Source organism: Beta vulgaris, chromosome 1, assembly GCF_026745355.1.
Source record: "Beta vulgaris subsp. vulgaris cultivar EL10 chromosome 1, EL10.2, whole genome shotgun sequence".
NCBI lineage: Eukaryota > Viridiplantae > Streptophyta > Magnoliopsida > Caryophyllales > Amaranthaceae > Beta > Beta vulgaris.
In genome coordinates this window covers 3788272-3809734 of record NC_079202.1, presented here as the reverse complement: position 1 = coordinate 3809734, position 21463 = coordinate 3788272, and the positions used below count along the sequence as shown (strand labels likewise).

The 21463-nt window shown below is 36.6% G+C and overlaps 1 protein-coding gene and 1 long non-coding RNA gene across 5 annotated transcripts in view; one reads left to right on the top strand and one right to left on the bottom strand.

Moving 5' to 3' along the window:
• The window catches only part of LOC104908070 (sucrose transport protein SUC4), a 37949-nt gene extending 17617 nt beyond the window's left edge, over positions 1-20332 (top strand). The window contains exons 3-6 of one of the 4 annotated variants that reach the window (XR_007275704.2): positions 468-531; positions 605-648; positions 13583-14388; positions 15101-15238. Coding sequence is in view for 3 of the 4 variants with exons in the window: in XM_057394612.1 (XP_057250595.1) it covers positions 468-531; positions 605-648; positions 15101-15268 (276 nt within the window). In the remaining variant the exon portion in view is untranslated. Of the gene's footprint in view, positions 1-467; positions 532-604; positions 649-13582; positions 14389-15100; positions 15391-15477; positions 15908-20139 lie in introns of those variants that run through there. The other 3 variants (XM_057394612.1, XM_010697138.4, XM_010697137.3) reach the window with 3 other exon arrangements.
• Positions 6034-8305, bottom strand: LOC130591347 (uncharacterized). Its single transcript, XR_008969225.1, has 3 exons — positions 7558-8305; positions 7059-7115; positions 6034-6199 (listed from the first exon to the last, which is right to left on the bottom strand). It is a non-coding gene; the product is annotated as an uncharacterized LOC130591347 (long non-coding RNA).
• Positions 20333-21463: the final 1131 nt, after the last annotated feature.

Sequence of the window (21463 nt, the reverse complement as noted above, 5' to 3'; positions counted from 1 at the left end):
GTGCCTTCTCATATATGGTACTCAGGTAAACATAATGAATGATCTAATTCTAGATTTAACAATAGAAATAGAACACTTTATTATAATCAGGTGTTGCACTAGGATACGTTTGCTGAATTAGCTGGTGAACATGGTTTGTGATAAATTTTTATGGTGAAGGGGCTACAATTTTCTCTTTAATTTGCTAAAAATCTAGGGTGTGATAAAGACTAAGTAGAATTCTGAAAAAACATTTGTCAGTGGGAGGGAGGGATCAAAGAAGAAAATATAATGAGGATGGAAATACACATGGATACTCTGAAGGAGGTGGCTATGTAGGAATATTCCCACAAAATTTTATGGATGTCGCTAATTTCCACTAAATTGGGTCCTAATAAGATGTTAATAGCTATGATGTTGAATTTTAAAGAACAATGCTCTTAAAGAATGTGCAGTAACTCAATGTTATTTTTGCCTTTTGATTGCAGGTTACTTATAGCATCCCATATGCACTGATTTCCTCCAGGATTGAGTCACTGGGGCTAGGCCAAGGTAAAGGTTGCTGGATTTTTCCTCAGTTACTCTGTATTAAAATACTGTAGACTAATAATTACTTTCTCTGCAGGCTTATCAATGGGTGTGTTAAATCTTGCAATTGTGCTTCCCCAGGTGAAGTTTCAAAGCCCATTCTTATTTTTGTCTTGTTTTTTCGACTTGAAGCGATAGTACTCATCTTAATTCATATAAAAGAAACATCTAAGGTGCAAGGAGACATGATATGTGGAGCAGACTAGCCTGACAACAATGACATATTCAACCCTTGTACCTGCGGATTAGAAAGATTTTGTCTTTGATAAAGCAATGTCCCAAGAGAACCAGAAGTCTTCTCCACAATGTTATAATTAATCACTGTGAATTCACCCTATTATACATCAGATAAAGAAGCTCACAAGAAGCTCCAGAAGCTTATGTCAACATTAACATATAAATTCATCATATGTTAAAAGAGCACGCTATTTGAGCTTTGCTTTCTAGCTAGATCCTTATAGTTATTCACATCAAACCACACATCTAAGTTTACTCCAAGCTTAGGCTAGTAACTCGTGATCAAGTTAGGCTGTGTGGGCCAATCCGGTCCTAGTTTGGGTAGGTAGAACTAGAATTATAAGTAGTATTATGCTATCACTTTGTCTATTGGTGTTGATAAGAGAGAACCAGTTAGGTTGTTTTGGGAATTTGCATCAATTAGATGACCACACTGATAAAAGAAGTCAGAGTTGCGATTGGTATTATGGAGATTTTGGAAGTCCGAGGAGGCCAAAAATGACTTTGTTAGAGGGCGTTAAGAATGATTTAAGGAAATTATGTTTGCAGGAGCATATAGCAATTGACAAAAAGAATGGATGTGAAGGTTCCATGTGAACCATCACCAGAGATAAAATTTGATTCATGTGGCCGTCTTCATCCTATCAGCATTGTCGTCTGACAGTGTGCAATAATGATTTGTTGTCCTGTCTAAAACAAAGGTGGATGAAGTTAGGGTGAGAGAGAAACCTTTTAAAAAAACTACGTGACAAACAATTCTTCGAAAATTTGCTCTTACGGGGCAAGAAGTGTAGTCGTGCAATTGAAACTATCATTGAAGGAGTTCCTCATAAAAAAGTTTTATAGGCAATTCCTCACAAATTGACCCTTTTAAAGGAACTATGTGACAAACTGTCCTTCAAAAATGGTTTTCTTAAAGTATCATACACAAATTTTTGAGTGTAAAATTGATTGACAACATGAGTAAAGTAGAAGCATGCCATACTAAAGATCAATCAGAGGGATGCCACATAGGAAGGCCATGGGATAAGGGGAGATAATGCCTTTTAAGATGATATTAAGAACTTAACCGTATAATATGATACTGTATTACTATTAGTAATATAAAAGGACCAAAATCTGAAAGACTCATCCGTGACTTACTATAGTATCATATTATGCAATTTGGTCCTTTTTATATTCATGAAGCATTAAAAGGACCAACCTTAAAGCCATACATCTAATGGATCTAATACTTTATGAAATTCATTAAGAGCCTACCTCCATGGTACATCAAGGGGCCATTCTGTAATAAATTCTCCAAATGAGCAAAATTCTGTTCATAATTCTATTCACTTATTTCTCTCTTTTCTTTCCTCCTCTTTTTTTACTCCTCTTCTTCATTAATGTCTCATTCGTTGTTTTTCTTACCGCTAAATTTTTCTCTCCTTTATTGTTTCTCACCTCCAAATTTCTCTCTCCTTTATTGTTTCTCACCTCCAAATTTCTCTGTTTTATTGTTTCTCATCTCCAAATTTCTCTCTCCTCAATTTATTTCTCCTACATTGTTTCTCTCTTCCCTCCAAATTTGCAATATTCATTGTAATTAATCAATAGCAAATCAAGTATTGGAGTTTTGAATTTCATCAATGGTGATTAATTTCAGATTTGAAAATCAACAATTGTGTTTCTAAAATTCTTCAAGGGCGGAATTAATGATAGATAATGCAAAAGATAATTTAAGAATCAACACTAGTTTTAGATTCTTCTCTGCTCCATTGTTTCTCTTACCTCAAAATTTCTCTCTTCCATTGTTTCTCATCGTCTAATTTCTCTCAACTTTATGGTTGATGAGAATCAATAGCAAATCAAATGATGAATTGTAAAATATGATTTGAAAAAGGTGGGCTTCATCGATGGGAAAAACAAATATAGAAGTTTCGGAGTTTATCAATGATGAACTCAGTTTTACATTTGAAATCAATATGAGCAAGCACTTATAGCATAAGCGTTAGTTCATTTGGGCAAAAGTGTGCTCAATTTGACAAATGAGTAGAAGTGTTTCTCATTTGAAAAAGTTCGCTTATTTGAGATTTCTCAAATGAGTAATGAGCAAAAGAGTCTTGCGTATACCGTGAGTCCATGAGTATGATACCTCTAGGTGTATGATAAAAGTTTATGACGAAATAGCAAACCAGAAAATGAATCTAAACCTGATTATATCCAGAACAAGCCAAATATGGCGCAAGCCGACTGATAGAATAGGAAATATTTTTGTATATATTTTGTGATTATATTGTAATCTCTTTTGACTTTATCTTTATTATTCTGTTCACATTTTGTATGACTGCTGTACTGGTATACATATTGAAGGGAGTACGCAATTCCATGGTATGGCAATTATGGAAAAACTCTTAAGATTTTCTTTTCCTCTCCCCCAGCCGTGACCTGTTTACCTCCTCTTCTCCTCAATTTTCTCTATGGACGCAGGAAACGAAGATCATCTTACTTCATATTACCCATCTTCCACCTGGTCCTAGGTGTCACCAATATTCAGAACCTTGTCCCTCATAACCTTTTGATCTGGAAAAGCTGCAGTTTTCCTCATGGACAGAGTTATTCAAGTGCTTGGTCTGTGCATAACATCCTTTGTCGGATTAATGCTAGAAACCCTAAATCCTCCAACATCGATGATTTTTTGTGGAAAAGACTAGATGCCATTATCAAGCAATGTATATATTCTCCAAACAATGCTCAAGCTCCACCGCAAAGGACACATGGGATTACCTATCTGACGTATTCAAAAACAAATATACACGTGACGACATGACGTCTATCTCGAAAATCAGCTTTCTTATACTTTCTCTCGAGATCCCGTAAGGCCTCTACCTATTGTCAACAATTGAAGAACTTATCTCATCAATTGTATAATTGTAGGAGCGTCGTGTGAGATAGCAAGCTTGATCTTCAACAACTTCACTCATGATTATAGTAGAGGGGCCACAATGATGCTGCAATCAGATCCTCTCCCGCCCTTCTACAAAGCATGCTCAATGTTGGTGCTTAAGGAAACTAAGCATGCTCAACATGCCTATTCCTCCCGCAACACTCGTTTAACCCTCCTTTCCTAAAGTCCCACCCCAAGAATACAATAATGGATGTAATACTATTAACCGTGGAGGAGCCAATGGGCATGGGTGTGGATTGAAGAATCTCAATGAGCACCGTGATAGTGGCGGATGAAATGCCTGCGGGGGTGGCCGTTGGAATAATAATCAGCATTGAAATAGTTGGCAGCAGCAGTAACTCTGGAACCAGTCTTGTGTGCATAGCAGAACCACAGGGGTAAGTGGGCAGCACCTACGTGTCCTTACCCTTTGATCCCGCTCCATCTGCAGCACCCACTGGGAAGCAATATGGCTGCAGGAGTCCTTGGTCCGAGTCTGTGGCAACAACAAGCATATCCTGTCTGTCCTCCATCAGTCCACAACAACGATACTTTTTAGACAATGAGTCCTACTCGCCCCAATGATGCATGGTATGTGGACTTAGGGAGCGTCGTTTCATCTCACTACAATGCAAGTAACCTCACTAGAAGGTTAAATTTGCGCACTAATACTAATATTTTGGTGGGAAACGCTCATCTTGTTCCAATATAAGGTCTAGGCTCATCTCAACTACACCCTTTTCTTTCACCATGCTCTCTATCCTCTGAAAGTCATTAAAAACCTGATATTGAGTTTCTATTGAGTTTGACCTTTGGACTTTATGTGAAGGATCTTCATATAGGAGCTTACCTTATGAGATGTAATAGCTCCTGAGAGTTGTATCCCCTCATGCCGTCAACTCACCAATGTGCTGCCAGCCTGCCACTATCATTTCCCTTGCTGCCATCTTTCCTAGCATCTGGCAACAATCATTCTGTTCATCCTCTTCGATGTCTTCATTTTAGGAATTTATTACAGTGGATTAAGGAGTCCACCTCCACCTATTGTTACTCTTGTCAAGTTGTAAAACATGTCAGGAATCCGTTCTCCCTATCTGAGAATGTAACCCATTCCTGTTTTGAAATGATAAATAGTTATTTATGGACTTTTTTAGTGCCCGTTTGTTATCGTTTTTTGTTTTCAATTTTCAGTTTTTTTGAAATCTAAAAACCAAAAACTGGAAACTAGAAAAAGTGGTTTTCACTTTTCAGTTGTCAGTTTTCAAAGTCATCATGTTCCCAACAAAATTTGACTAATTTTTTTATTCATTATAGGACATATATCATATGACTTTAAAAATCAAAAAACCAAAAAACAGAAAACCACAGTAATACTGAACAGGCCCTTAGTTTCTAGTTAGAATGTTTTCATTTTTATTTAGTGCTTTTTGATGATTGCTCTTATTATCTTTGGGTTTTTTCCTCTTAAGAATAAATTAGAAGTGTACAAGATATATTTAATTTTATTGTTTATGTTCAAACTCAATTTGAGCACCTTGTTCCAATATTAAGGCTTTGCGGACTCCAAATAGGAATGCAACTATGCAAGGTAAGTATAGTGTGTTGATTAACAATAGTACTTAGGGACTTAGTGCCATGCCTCCTTGGGGGCTTATGTGATCAATGTGGTTATATAAGATCAAAATCAAATCAGATGGTAGAAAAACATAAAGCAAGATTGAAGGTAAATGGTAAGTCCAAGGCTCGGAATTGATTATAATGAGATATTAGACCTTAAGTTTATTGGTGAAACCGGAACAATGCACATTGTATTAAGCGTGGCTACTTTGAGTTCATGGCCTATTCATCAACTTGATGTCAAAAATGCTTTCTTGCATCGGAACTTACATTCAACAGTGTATATACATCAATTGCCGGGTTTTGTTGATAAAAACGTCTTGTGATCAAGTGTTTGCTTCGGCGAAACCTTTGTATGGCCTTAAATAGGCTCCTTGGGATCGGTACCAAAAATTTGCCGCATTTATTATGCAATCAGGATTTGTCAACAGTAAATCTGACACTTCTTTGTTCATCTACCTCAATGGTGTTGAAATGATATATCTTATTCTCTATGTTGATGACATTATGCTCACCACGTTGTCGAAACACTTTGCATGTAACACCCCCAAAACCCACGTGCGCCCACCACTGCTGCGTCGCGTCGACCTCGGGGGCGTTACCGCCGCGATGGAACGCAAGGCATAATAAGGGTTAACGATAACTTAAAACATTAACTTGAAAACTAAAATGCAGCGGAATTAAAATATAAATACAACTCGGGAATCATCAATGACCCCTTTCATTCAAACCACAAACCATATATAAGTCTTAGAAAAACCAATAATACTTATTTCAAAATGCTTTAAATGTAAATACCCAAGCCTAGTCCCCGTATGCTCGAGATTATGCAGCAGCACCAGCACACCTAGTCTGCTCCCCATTGTAGCATCAATGGTTCATCGCAGTTCATCAAACACATAATAACACACAATCAGCTATGCTGAGTACGTAATGAACCATTGAATACATGTAACATAAATGATGCACACATGAACAATCTTAAGCATGATGCTACACTATGTTACATCTTATCCTTTAACCTTTAATCTTTAATCTTTAATTGGCATCGAACGGCACCGTCATCTTACTAGAATCATACGGGCTACTGAATCCTTAACAGACACTAGGTCTGTTAGATGAAATGCAAATACGGTTTTGTTCCGTCTCACACCCATCACCTTAGTATGCATACCCCCAAGATCGAACGGAACCTTCCGCCTACTTGAGTGTCAAAATATAAGGACACTACTGTCGTCACAGTAGGCCTGCGTAGGAGCGTAGGACAAGTCCCACACTCCCCCCATTGTTCATCACTTGTAGGGAGTCCAGCTACAAGATATTGCCATAATTCATTTTAATATTAACCATTCATTTCATAACCACATATAGTCATTTACCTTTTTTCTTAGTTACAATGCTCAAATCGTATCTCTTGTAACACTCTTGTTACACTATGGATACATAGAATCATTTACCTGTACTCTTATTAAATGCTCAATCATATCTCTTGTAACAACCTTGTTACACTATGGATAGATTAAAAATGCTCTTGTTTATACTACGATAGAATTACGCATTCCAATGCAACATATCAATTTCAATTACAAATGTCTAACCAGACAATCTCAATCAATCAAACATTCCCTATCATGCTTCTAGGTTCCAATAACATAGATTGCAACCTAATCATGATACTAATACTTGGGATTAAACTGGTACGCGTACGTACCTTGTAACGGAGAATTTTCGCTGTCTTAATCGAACGTTCCGCTTATGAAATTGGGACCTAAACCGTTAAATAAAAGCTTTAGTGCTACGTCGTTGGTAATATTAACAACTACTACGTAACTAAGACTATACGGTTTAATAATTGAAGTAAACGATAATAAACCCCTTGTTTATGAATTTTCGTTACTTTTCTATTATAAAGAGTTTAACGTCTTTTAAGAGTCAAAGCTAGTGAACATACTAATATTAGTTAGTGTCATTAGTCCACTATCTTTACCAAACCAGTTAAATTATAAATCCAACCATGTTTTATCTCCAAAATCTTATGCCAAAAGTCTTAAATCCAATCCAGTATTGTGTCCAAAAGTTATATTCGCAATTATAGTCAGAATAATAACATGAACTCATTAACTTGTATTATTAATTAATTAATTATAATTTAACATAATTATGAAAACATAACTTATAATTAAACTTTAATAATATAATTGATTTTATACCGTTAAGCTCGCCGGCAATCAATTTCCGGCGACCGATTTCCGGCAACGGCGCAACAACTTCGTCGCACCACTTGCACAGCAGCAGCAGCGCACGTTTCGAGCTTCGTCGCACAACTCGCACAACTCGCACAGCAGCAGCCTTGCGCAAGGCTTCGTCGTCCCTCGCTCAACACTCGAACCACTCGACTCGCACTTCGAGCTTCGTCGCACTAAGCCCCTCCTGCTTGCTCAACACTCGAACCACTCGACTCGCACTTCGAGCTTCGTCGCACTATGCCCCTCCTGCTCGCTCCTTTGCTCGCACCCGAGCCTCGCACCAGCTTCGTCGCTCGCAGCCCTCGCACGTCCCTCGAACACACGGACTCGCTCGCTCACCCACACACCAGCACGTTCGCTTGCACACACCCGCTCCCTTCACTCGCACACCTCGACAAGGATCCGCGAAGAACCCAGCGAGGGAGACGAAGAGAGAGACGAACAGCGAGAGAGAGGGAGATGAGGAAGAACAGTGCGAGAGAGGAGAGAGAAATTGAGAGAGAAGAAGAAAGGGGGATGACGGCTGAAGGAGAAAGGAAACTTAGGGTTTTCTGAAATTTCTCCTCTTGCTTCCCTTTTTATAACCTTCTAAAAGTGGTAACTCTAGATCGGGTGAACTCGGTTTAACCTTTATAAATCCGAAATTAACACAACCGACTCGTATTAATATTATTATATTCTTATTATTCTTGTAAATAATACTAAATCCTTTTTATTAACTTCCTTATATTTTCTTAATTAATACGAATTAATTCTCAAAAATACGGAGTATTACATTGCATGTGTTCTGCATCTAGCCATCTCACATTTACATGTCGAGTTTCCTATGACAAAGCTGGGTCCTTTGATTTACTCTTTGGGTGTTGCGGTCACTCAACATCCTAATAGTTATTTATGTTAGAGGAAATAGTTAATGGTGCTAGCATGTCGAATGATAAACCTGTTGCTACACCGGTAGATGCAAAGGCAAAAATTCAGTGATGACGAGGCCCATTTATATTTGATTCTTCACTCTATTGTAGCCTTGCCAGAGTTTTGCTATATCTCACCTTCGTCTGATATAGCTAGGTGTGTCTTTTTATGCACGCGCCTCATGAGCCACACTTTAATGCTCCACCGTTCATAATTCGGTATTTTAGAGGTACCTTTGGTGCAGTAGGGTACCCGGACGCATGCAGGTCGACTTCAGTTGCTAGGTGACAATTTTGTTTCTCGCAATGGAGCTGAAGCGTAATATAGCAATGAAAATCTCTACTCAAACTGCATTGACCATTATATTGTGCTACAATCAGTATGGTGATAATGTCAATGTCATCTACCTTTCTAGTAATCCCTTAAGCATCGACGAACGACACATGTAGAGATGGATATTCGTTTAGGCTCAGAAAAGGTTGCTTTAGTCCAAGTTGGAGTCCTTTATGTTTCTGCTTCTACATTCAAGCATGCGCTCCCCCCCCCCCCAATCCCCTTCCAATTGTGAGGTGTGATAGAGTAGGTAATGTTCTTGGTTATATTTTGTCAATATATTATGATCTCTTTGATTTCACCTTTATTATTGTACCGACAATCTTCACCTTTTGGATCACTGCTGTATTGCTATTTATATTGAAGGGAATACACAAATCTAAGTAAGGAGATTCTCATATATCTAAATCGACCTAATTTAATAAAAACGACATTTTTTTGTTTTGCAAATTGTGTTAAAAGAGACCTCTAGTTGTAATTTATTATTTTGGGTCTATGGCCATAGTCACAAGTTACAATCGCGTCTGTGATGTTCGTTATAAAAACCAATTTTAAGAGAATGAAAAGAAGGAAAAGTAATAATACCTATGAGACAAAACCCAAACGACTTTTATAGAAAGCAATAATGAAATTAGTGCTTCTCATCTAGTTTTTGAGCTTAACAACTTAAAGCAAATCGTGGAATTATTGAAACAACAACATCTTCTTTAATCAAATTACTGCTCCAATATTTTCCCAAATCCCAAGCACTCTCTACTTAGCGCCAGAAACCAAGTGTGAACTAAGAAGATCTTGTTCTTTTTATCTTCCCCTCTTCACCAAGAAAAACCAGTCCATCAATTTCTCTAAATTCCTTCAAAGAGGATGGAACAAAAGCATTCATATTATATAATCTGAACATGGATTTCTATGAAATTGTTTTTCCCATGTTGTTTTATTTCCTAGGATGTATAATAAGTTGTTTAGTTTAGGAGGACAAGTAATACTCCCCATGTTTGTTTTAATGTCAACCAAACGAGTTCAAAGTATAACTCTCTCTTTTGTAACTATAACTGTTGTTTACCATGGAGTGGAACGGGTTAAAAAAGAAAGAAAACGTAAAGGCAAAATGACAAATGAGAAGCGGCCACCCCACTTGGCTAGGTCAACAAAACTGAAAATGCAAAGGCAAAATTACAAATGAGAAGCGGCCACCCTACTTGGCTAGGTCAACAAAAACTCCATTGGATTTAGAGTTGGAGATGAGTCTTTTGATCTTGTAAACCCATTTTTCACCTATAGCCAAGGAAAAAATCACGGATGTGGTCGCGGTCGCGAGTTTGCACCGTCGTGGAAGTAGCTTGTAACGGATGATTGAAACAAATCACTGTCGACACGACATCCAAAAATTCACATTAATATATGCTAAACTTATTTGCAATTGTTTTAGTTTATGAAGCATTATTACAATTTACAACATAATTAAATCAAATCTATCATAATATCATGTTTTATTAGCTTTATAATTAATTCATAAATTGAATGTCTGAAAAAAAGATCTAACAGGGATAAAAATGTTCTAACGCGGGGAGTTCGCGTTACGGAACGGAAATGCAGCAAAAATTATATGATTTTTATTATAATGTTTCTTAACGAGACTTCACGAAACGTGCAAATCCAAAATTCTTTTGTAGAACGACCGTTCTGTAACGGAACGGAAGAGTTTTAATTCCATGCCTATAGCCTTATGGCCTTTTGGCAATGTAACCAACTCCCATATATCAATTTTCTCTATTGAGTGGATCTCCTCTTTTATTACAGATCTCCATTATTCTTTTGTAGCAACTTCTTCAAAATTGATGGATTCATACGTTATACTTCCTCCGTTCCATAAAAAGTGAAATGACTTGACCATAACACGTTAACTAGTGGAATGTTTTGATTCCGTAAGACTTTCTCCAGATGATCTAGTATCCGGAGCAGCTTTTCTTCATTACTTAAGGTCTCGTCAAGTTGTAGGGCCTCGTAAGATAACACATGAGAGGGGTCATGTACATACTTCCGTAATTGGGATACATGAAAAACATTGTGGATTTAGGACATCTTTGTCGGTAGCGAGATCTTATATGCTACCTCACCGACCCTTTGAAGAATCTCGTACAGTCCAATAAACTTCGGGCTAAGCTTCCCCTGAATACCAAATCTCTTCCCACCCTTAGTAGGTGATACCTTAAGGAAAACCTTATCACCCACCTTGAATTCTAATTTCCTACTCCGATTATCGGCATATTTCTCTTGGCAATTTAGGGTGATTCTCATTTTCTTCCGAATCACTCGGACTTGATCCACGGTCTCTTGTATTTCGCCACTCAAATTGTCCCAGCAAATCGGTGTTCGACATCTTCGATTATATAAAGCTTCATGTGGGGCCGTTTTGATTGTGGTTTGGTATCCTCTCAAAACTCTTGGAACTCCATGGCACATGCCTGTAGCATGTTAGTGCGTTCTGTTTGACCATTAGTGGCCGGTTAGATCGCGATTCTAAATTCAGTGTTATCCCAAATGCTTCTTGAAACTTTTGCCAGAAGTGTGCTAGAAATCGAGGGTCCATGCCTGAAACAATAATTACCGGTACCCCATGAAGTCGAACAATATATCGGATATAAGCTTCGGTTGTCTTTTCATATATGTCTGTTAGGCTTCTCATCTTAGCATGTGTTTTCATCATATGAATCATTGTTATTTCTTTGAGTCTTTGGTTGAGTTTTTTCAGAATTCGTCCCCGTAATATAATATGTTCTTCAAACACATTTATTTTTCCTTTTTCCCTGTCTTGATTATCCCATTTCCATGATTCTTCTTCACTAAAGATTACAACTTATGATAATCCACATTATCGTCATTTTTCTAAATAGGAATTTTACCTTTTCCAAATGATTTCCATTTTTTTTATAATCTTCAAATCGTGCATAGGAATTAAAGGAGCGATCATATTAAGAGAATAATTCTTTATTGCCCTATATGATTGCTTGATATGGTGTCACATTATCTTGGCCTTCCTCATTATTACAAACCAATAATACCGTCTCCTCTAGTTCATTTTCAGATTTCTCCGTGTGATTAACCTTTTCTTCTACAGGGGATTTAGAATAACATTCTGTAATGTACATGTTTATTGCAATTGAAACATTAAACACGAGACTTATCTGGATTTTCATTACTTCTGAATTCTTGACCTCAACTACGACCATATCCACGCTCACGACCTTGTTGTCGCTGATTGGAATTATATTCACGATGGTACCAAACACCTTCATTCACAATGTATCTTTCTCCTCCTTAAGCCTCAACCTCCAGAATTTCCATGTCTATTTACAAGTGTTTTAGCTTGCAATGCTTGCTCTTCAAGCTCATAAGAATTCGTCCTTTCCTCATGTACTAACAGTACCATGTACCTCATTTAAAGAAAGATGTTTTTGATGCTTCGCTCATATAACATGCATACTATTGTCTGAAACTTAGAAATTATAGATCTAAGAATCTCTAATACTATTTCGGATTCTTTGATGTTATCGCCAAGTGCTTTCATGTTATTTGCTATAGAAATAATCTGATCAATATGCTCGGATGTTGTTTTCGAACTTTTCATTTTTAGAAGTTCAAAATATGATTTCAAATGTTGAATTTGACAATTTTACAAGGGTATTTCCTTGACAAGTTTTATCAAGGATATCCTAGCTATTTTCTCAAACGGGTTTTGTCCATCCATAGCCGAATGGATAAACTTAAAGACTTCAATTCTTTTTTTCTTGTTTCATTTAGTTCCTTCTTTTGTGGTTCAGTCATAACAACCTCCTCTTCTTCTATTGGCTCCTTATAATCACTTTGTACAACATCCCACACTTCATGAAACTTGAAAATAACTTTCATTTGCACATTCCAAGGCTCATAGTTTTTATCGGAGAATTTAGGCAAAATGGGACTTGAAGTGGTACTTGATGATGCCATTCTCTTAGGTTTATAGTTAGAGTACTTAGAGGGATATTGTAATTCACGGGATATATAAGGTTTTGCTAATATTCGTTGAAGGATTAGTGAGACCGTTGGTTGTTCTTTTTGTACCTCTTAAGGGGGAGGTTCCCACGTTAAATTTACGTTGTCATTGCTTTAAATTTCGCTCCTTAGATGTGATATATTGTTACTTGCTACTACACTTCCGCATAAGTCCTAACAAGTGGTATGAAGAGCCTAGGTGAAACCTAGAATAGATGGACAAGATTTTTGGAGGAAAGTTCAAGATGAAATTGTTCAATGACAAGAACAAATTTGCATTATTGACAAAGCATGATGAAAGATATTATGACTCAACAAGGATTGTATAATGCCTTTGTAGACAAGAAACCCGAAGATGTCAAAGATCCCAAATGGGAAGACATGGAGAGGCATGCAACATTGAGTATCGGATTAGCCCTTGCACCAGAGATTAAGTATGATGTGCTTAAAGAAACAAAACCCAAAGAGTTGTGGGATAAATTGGAGAAGGTGTTTCAATCTAAGTCTTTGGTGAGTAAGTTGTTTCTTAGAAAAAATTTCTTCGGTTTGGAAATGGACCAAAGCAAAGACTTTACATATCACATCATGTTCAATAAATTGATCACCCAATTGGTAAAGTTGGATGAGATGTTCAAGGATGAAGACAAGACAAATTTGCTCCTAGTATCTCTTTCAATAAAATTTAATACTGTTATTACTTCTTTGTTGGTAGGGAAGACAACATTGACCTTGGATGAGATGCCTTTCATAAGTCGAAAAGTTGATGAAGCAAGGAGGAGGATCATCAAGTCAAAAGGGAGCCTTTAGTGTGTCGGCGTGTGGTAAATGGGGTAAGAAAGTGTGTATTTCTGATGTGACCTCTCACTATTGTGATAAAAAGGGGCACTTCCAATCGCAACGCCCAAAGGCAAAGATGGATTTGAAGAAGCTCAGGGAGTGAAAGGGAATGACGACCATGGTTTGAGGGGGAGATACATTTGACGAGGAATATCCACATGACGCTCCGTTGGTTGCAAGTATTGTAGAACCAACAAGCGAATGAGTTTTAGATTTGAGATGCTTGTTTCATATTTGCCACAAGGAGCATGACTGTTTTTTAGAAGGTGTGAAAAAGAAGCGATCAATCTACTTGATGGGGATAGAGTGAAGGATGACGGGATAGGTGAGATCGTGCTCGAGCCTCATGGTCATTGTAGACATCTTACGCAAGTAAGATACATCCTACTCGTAAATAATAACATGATTTCTCTAGAAAAACTTCACGATGGATGCACTATCAAGAGACATTAAGGAGCTATTTTAGTTATAGAGTGCTGGGAGACAATCATGAAAGCAACACGGAATACGAAAAGCGTCTTCGTAGTTGAAGCATGTGTCAAGCACGGAGAGGTCTTGGTTTGAGGGGAGGCATCGTCACCCCACCAACGACGTGAAGCTCTTGATCGTTGATCGAAGAGGTTGGCCGTGTTTGAGCTTGATGGGAGGTTCTTTGTTATGCAAGTCCAATAGTCCAATATGGTTAGTATGTGTGTTTTGGGAGTGTTCAAGGAAAAATTAATACGAATTGGATAATTTTTGTTTGCCCGTAGGGTAGAACCCTCTCCCGCGGGACTTTTTGATTTCTTTTCTTTTTTTTTATTTTATTATTTTCTAAGTCTTGTCATGTTAGGATTCTTTAGAGATTATTTATTTCCTAATAAATTGATAATTGTATTAAGAAATAAATAATTACTTTTCTAAGTCTAGTTAGAATTAGATTGTGTTAGATGCTAATTCTACTAGTGATAGGATTTCATCCTAAGTATAAAGGGGGATTAGGATCATTATTTTATACACTCATCAAATACATGGGGAAGTTACAAAGACTCTTAGGTTTCTAGTTAGAGTTATTGAGAGATTGTAATTCACGGGATTTGTGAGTTTTGGAGTTTTGCTAATATTCGTTGAAGGATTAGTGAAGCCATTGGTGGTTTTTCTCTGCTTGTTGATGGGGGAGGTTTCCACTCTTTGCATTTGTCATTGCTTTAATTTTGCTCCTTTGATTTGTTTATATAGTTTATTTGCTTCTAGACTAACGCTAAGTCCTGACAGCTCCAAGGTAGAAAAATTTCCTAGCTATATGTAAATAGTGAAGAGTTTATTTTGTTTAAAGCTGATAACTGATAAATGAGCTTCCATGGTCAAGATGCACAAGTATTGTGCCTCAATAAATACTCTGATGAATTTGCAGGTGATTGTGTCCTTGGGAAGCGGGCCATGGGATCAATTGTTTGGTGGGGGAAACTCACCATCTATAGCTGTAGCAGGAGTCGCGTCTTTTGCTAGTGGACTCATGGCCATCTTGGCTCTTCCTCGATCTAGAACTGATAAATCCAGAGTTCATGTGATGCATGTATGAGGTATTTAAAGTTTTGATTTTGTTTAGCTATTCATGCATATGAATAGCAAGATGTGAAACATGAGAATCTGTACATAGTGATATACCCATTTGTTATAATAAAAAGAACGTGTTCCACTTGATGATGGTTCAGCTATAACCATTACTGAATATAATTGGATTTGCTATTTTTATTAGATTATTAGATGTTTGTTTGTTTTGTTCTTCAGGAATGGAAACATTTCTCTTTGGTGGCAAGGTAAAACTAAATAGAGATAAAAGAAAAGTAGAGTGGTTTTTATGCAGGAAGACTCTGAAGATTCATATTATACATACAAATTTTGGTATGGTAATTCAAATTGGAAAAATCCTGCTAAGTTCATCTCAAATTAGTCATAAAGTTCCAAAAGTTACGTTTGTGCATATTACATTATCATATGTGCATGGCTACATGTCTATGATATAAAAAAAGGATGTTATACATGGAGCCTCGGAAAGCTAAGATGAGTCATGTTATATTGCTCGTTCTTATGGGTAGATTAAGCTATGTATGAGTATGAATGAAATATCAGCGCACTAAATTTTCTGAACTTTCTTGTTCACAAAAATGGGAGACAGTCCTCTCTGGCTTCCAAGGTTCAAATCATTCCAAATTTGACATGTAATCTGCTGCTTTTTTTGGTTATGTGGTTATCTTGCGTCGCAAAAGTTTCATATATTAAATATGCCAACTGGAAAAAAAATCTACGTACAGATTCTATTTTTGTTTCAAGGCATATTCTTGTTTGTGCTTATAACATAATTCTTTTTGGAGGGGATGTAGATGTTACTTGAAGTGAAATTAGGTTAGGTGCAGTAAGGAAGAGATCAATGTCTCTTCTGCTAATGTTCTTAGTGTTCTTACCTCTGAGAGGATTATATGGGAAAATGCTAATGGATTAGAAGTATGGTGGAAATTCATGTTGTCCAATCAAATGTGTCCTAGCTAATAAAGTCTATGACTAGGTATGAAGAAAAACCCTCATTTCGTAATTGTAAAATCTATCCAAACAGAACCTTTCACAAAATCAGTAAGAGTTGCTGGTGAGGGCATACTACAGTAGTATGCAGTGACAGAAAATATCACTTGGCCATCCACTAAACTTTTGTGCCCATGAACCCTACACAACTTTTCAGTAGGTTTTGGATAAAAGATTCCACAATCGTCAGCCACTCTTTGCTTGGAGCCATAGTTCTCAGGATACAGTCAATATTGGAGAAAGAAGACATGCACAACAGGCAAGTATTTTAGAGCGGAACCATTTGGTTTTTAAAAAACTTCGGCTGCGAGAATCAATTCTTATTCTTATGGACATAGCACGCCATAATTCTAGACAGGGTATGAAACAGAAATGATAGATTTAGCACGACTGACAGCACTACAAGAGGTTATACGGGGAGTTCTTGCACATTTGCCACCCTGAATCATAGGTTCTCACTTATAATGGCCCAAAAATACAATGCATCTTTAGCTAGGGGTGATGGTTGCTTTTTAGTGTTGTGCGGATCAGTTATTCAACATCTAATGCGGAATCACTTTAGTAAAAAGAACGAGCCATGTCTTTTACATGTCTCTCCTGATGACTAATTTCCGTAAGAAAAGCAGCATCATCATCTGCTGTTGGATATGGGGAAGGATTGCTCCCCATTACGACTTCTTTGCCAACCAGGATACGTTGTTGATATTTCAGGATTTATTCCTCTTATGAGAAATGTCATTTTAACTTACATTTTTGACTTGTCCTTTTCATTATTCTCTCTTGGTGCTGGAATCTTAACCAGTGTTATGTGCTTAAAATTGATGCATGAGTGTTGGTTGAAATATGCTGAAGTGGTGGGGAGTCTTTGAAATTTATGCTTTCTGAAAACTTGATGGAGACACCTCTTTCATGCTCTAGATTTTCGCACTTGAAAAGCCTACTTGATATTCTATTAGGGAATGTTCTTTATTATCACCATCTTTTCTTTTCCTTCTAAATCATGGAATCAATTCCTCAGTTTATCTTATGTTACCTGTATATCTCTGCTTTGTGATGGCCTCTATGTCCATGTTCTTAGAATCATGTAATGTATACTGTGATTGCTAACATGTGATTAGACAAAACACTAATCAAGATACTGTCACCACAAGAAGGGACGAACATGACCTTGTGCTCTAAGATCAGGGTGTCAGTAGGTTCAGCAGCACACGAAGTCACGTGTTCGTTATCTAACGGAGGGGATCAATTGTCGTAATATAATAATGATTTGGTTCCCAAATTGTTATTAGTTACATCTAATTTAATACAAATCTTTGCTAATCTCCCTTCAGCCACCAACCCCACCCCAATCAGGAAATGAATAGCTGCTGCATAGACTTTTATTCCCAAAAATTTTAGGCAGCTTCAGAAAAATAATTTCCCTTGCTGGCTACTGCAGTACATGTGAGTTGAAATCACCCCAACTTGATCCTAGAGCTTGTCAGTTTCTATCACTTGTACATTGTTGTATCTAACCCCACTTTCTCACTTAAGAAAAAATTCTGAAAAATCAGAAATAATCTGCACCTCACAAATATTTTTTGATGCTTTCAACCCTCAAAACACTTCCTCTCTCCTGTTAATGATCAACAGATTCACTGACGACTGTAGCATAGTGCATTTTAATGGAGAGTTGAACATATAAAAATATCTGACATTTTTTTTTGGAAAATTTTTTAGAGTGGGGGTCTGGGTAGGGGAGTGTTTGGTTTTCCAGGGAAATAATTGTCATTTACAGAAAAAAACAAGGAAAACTGAAACTTTTGAAGGGGTGAAAGTTGCAGACTGCCAAACAAGAGAAAAAAATTATTAGGGGGGGGGGGGTGCACATATAACTGCTAGTTTGAAGAGGTGGCAGGCAGAAGCAGAGGAGGGCAGGAGGGGGTCCTTTCTAGAGAAAGTTTAGGGTCTTTTACTTTTGGGTTGGTGCCTCAAAAACAGAGGGCAGTGCACTTGTGCACCAAATGAAGAGACACCTTAATCCATTGCTCTATGACGAGGGATACAATTTCAATGGTTATTATTGGACCACGTTATTGACTTTTTGGTGTTGCCTTTCCTTTTGTTCCATCTGCTTGTTTATTATAAGGCCAATCCTATGTCATTTACCACCACCTTTTTTTTTTTTTTTTTTTTTTTAACTTTTCTGGCCCTACTAGACTACACCATGCATGGACATTTTTTAATCCTAACTTACTCTTGTTCACTTCTTTTAGCCAATGATTCCAACCCATTGGGGAAATAATAATCTATTGGAACTTTTTATCAAACTTATCCAATCTTATCTAATATATGTGGAATGTGGTGTTTAGTCGCAATGATGTAAACAAGATTTGCAAACGAGATTCAATCTCTAATTACGGATATAAATTTTTACCAATTAGGCTATCTAATATATATATATACTACAAAATTCGATATGGAACTTTTTATTTATTTAGAAAAGGTGAATAGAACTTGTGAAGAGCATACATTCTAGCTTAATACTGCGTATGTTGCATTTAGAATCCATATTCACATGTATTTTATTTTTAGAAGTTTTAAATGTCGTTTTTTCTACTATGACGCTACTTAAATTGATTGACAAAGAAAAGACCGTAATGACTCAAATTTGATATGGGATCTTTTGTAAATTATTTCTAAGCTCTAACATTGATGAGAAGTTGAGACAACGTTACGACTATATTCTTGATACAGTAAGTATTCTAGGTTACACTAAGATCATTTCGAGACTCTTGCTTTTAAAGGAACTCTTCCCAAAACACGTTTGTTAGTTCGTTGATATAGAAAAAAAGGCGAAACGTGAGGATTTGGGTATAAACAACTCCCTTGTATTGTCTCCTTAATTTCTTGAAGAAAATATTGAGTTTAGTGGCGGTGTGATTAGTTAGTCATACAAGTCGAGCAAGTTGACATGAAAGATTTAAATGTCTACAGGAATTTCACTATTTTATGTTGTTTCAATATCATTGGGGGAACTTCTTTTGACTAATATCACTTGAGCTGTTACTTCATAACCAGCTAATAAATTTGAAATATACCTAATTATGCTACTATATATATCATATATGAACAAATATGCAATGTTACATCACACTATTCAGCAGATTTGTTTATTGGTGTTAGCTTTGGCTTCATCTTAATTTAAAGAGTTTCTAGATCTTAAATTGTGGTGTGTTTTTGTGTAATGTCTTGTACAAGATCTAATTTAGTCCTTTTTTGTGTTCTATCCTAAATTAGATTATGTCAAGAAATGATTTTCTTTTTTTTGCAAAAGAAGTCATTTCGTCTATTCCAAAATTTTGATCGCTATTCTTGTTCTCGATTATTTTTCTTTTGGGATTTTTGGATTGAGTAAGATGAATAAAAAAACAATAATTATAATGTTCCTTTCATCAGTAACAATTTTTATATTTTCTTTAAATCTTAGTTCTCTTATCATTATATCACTTCATCATAAAAAACAAAATCGTTTAGTATAGGCGATTAGGAGATGTAACATATGCTTTTTCTAGGCATGTGTTTTTAGCTATATAAAGAAGCTCATATACCGTAGCAATATGGATGAGATTCGATTATATGTATTGAGTGGTGTCGGCTGCGCAAGACTTGACTAGTTAAGTTAGTTAGCATTCATACATAATAGATGTGAATTGTGATGTGATTAATAATTTGGGATGATAGGTATAATTAACTACTTGGGGCCTTTGAATCACATTGTCAGAACCTCTTTGGCCAAATTAATTGTTGGTGACGATTTATTTGGATTCTATTCATTATGGTAACAAGCATTACAATACCATCTTTTTTTTTTTTTTTTTTTTTTGTATACAGAGATTCTGCTCAACCAAGATAAAGATAACGACAAATAAAATGGGCAGCATGGAAATTTTTAAAGAATAGCTTGTCGCTACTTCTAATCTAGAATCACAAGTATACGTAAATGATTTTTAAGTGGAAAATGATTTTTCTTTGAAAATCTATTTTTAAAGGAAGTCACAATTATACTTTAGTTTCCTTTTGTTTCAATATGTTAGGATCAAAATCTCCTCAATTAGAGTTCATGCAGTTGATCAGTATAAATAGGGTTTAACAATATTTGTCTTAATTATATTGGGAATTCTAGCAATATAAGTAAAGATAATATTTGCAAAATCTATCTTGATCCTTAGAGAATGAATTCTCTATCACACGATGGGAGGATGCTGGACCCTACGACGTGATTTAAATTCCAAAATAGCTAAAGAGACCGGCCTTTCATGAGAATAACTGTGAAAGTTTAATGTAGGAACATATATATAGAATCTGAATCTGATCCAACACAACCTTTTGTGAACAAAGTGAATTTTCATTGCAACAGGTTTGGTACGTTATTGTTGCCGAACTAGGTTGTTAGAAGTGTAGATGGCACTGACATTTTCACACTATAAAAAAAGTAGTATGACATAGAGGTAAACGTACATCAATGAGTAAGTTCCGGAGCCAATGTCTTTTTTTTTTTTTTTTTTTTTTTTTGTGTGTGTGGCAACAGGAGCCAATGTCTTTGCTACTACATTAGCCACGCCATGATACTGGGCTTTAACGTTGGGTTTGGATAGGGAGTCCTGACGTTTGAAGACCAAGAATAGTCTCCCAAAAAGCAGCAATAACCAGAAGTGCGACAAGTGCCTGGACAATTTTCCTAATCAATGTTAGTATAAATGTCCTATATATGATCATTGGTGCCCGAAGTATAATGCAGAATGCTTTAATGCATCATGATGTCCCTCTTGAGGATCATGCATAGAAAGTAGAGATGATCAATAATGCGGGCCAATCTAGCCATCCAGTCCACTTTGCCTTTTGGGTCGTATGGGTTGAGCTTGAGCTTGAGAAAAGCCCGGTCCAGCCTAGCTTGAACACTGAAATTGGTGGGTGGATCATGGGCCAGATTTTTTGAGCCCAACCCACGAAAGCCCGCTAGTAAAACCGCCCATCTCGGTCCATGAAAGCGGTCCAGCCCAACCCATGAGGCGGACTAGTCCAGCCCAAGTAATTATTCAACCAAATTGTGTATATTTTAATCAAATTGTATATATTTTAATCAAATTGCATATATTATAATTCAATCAAATTCAAAAAATATGAAATTATTCATTAGTATTAATAATTGTATATA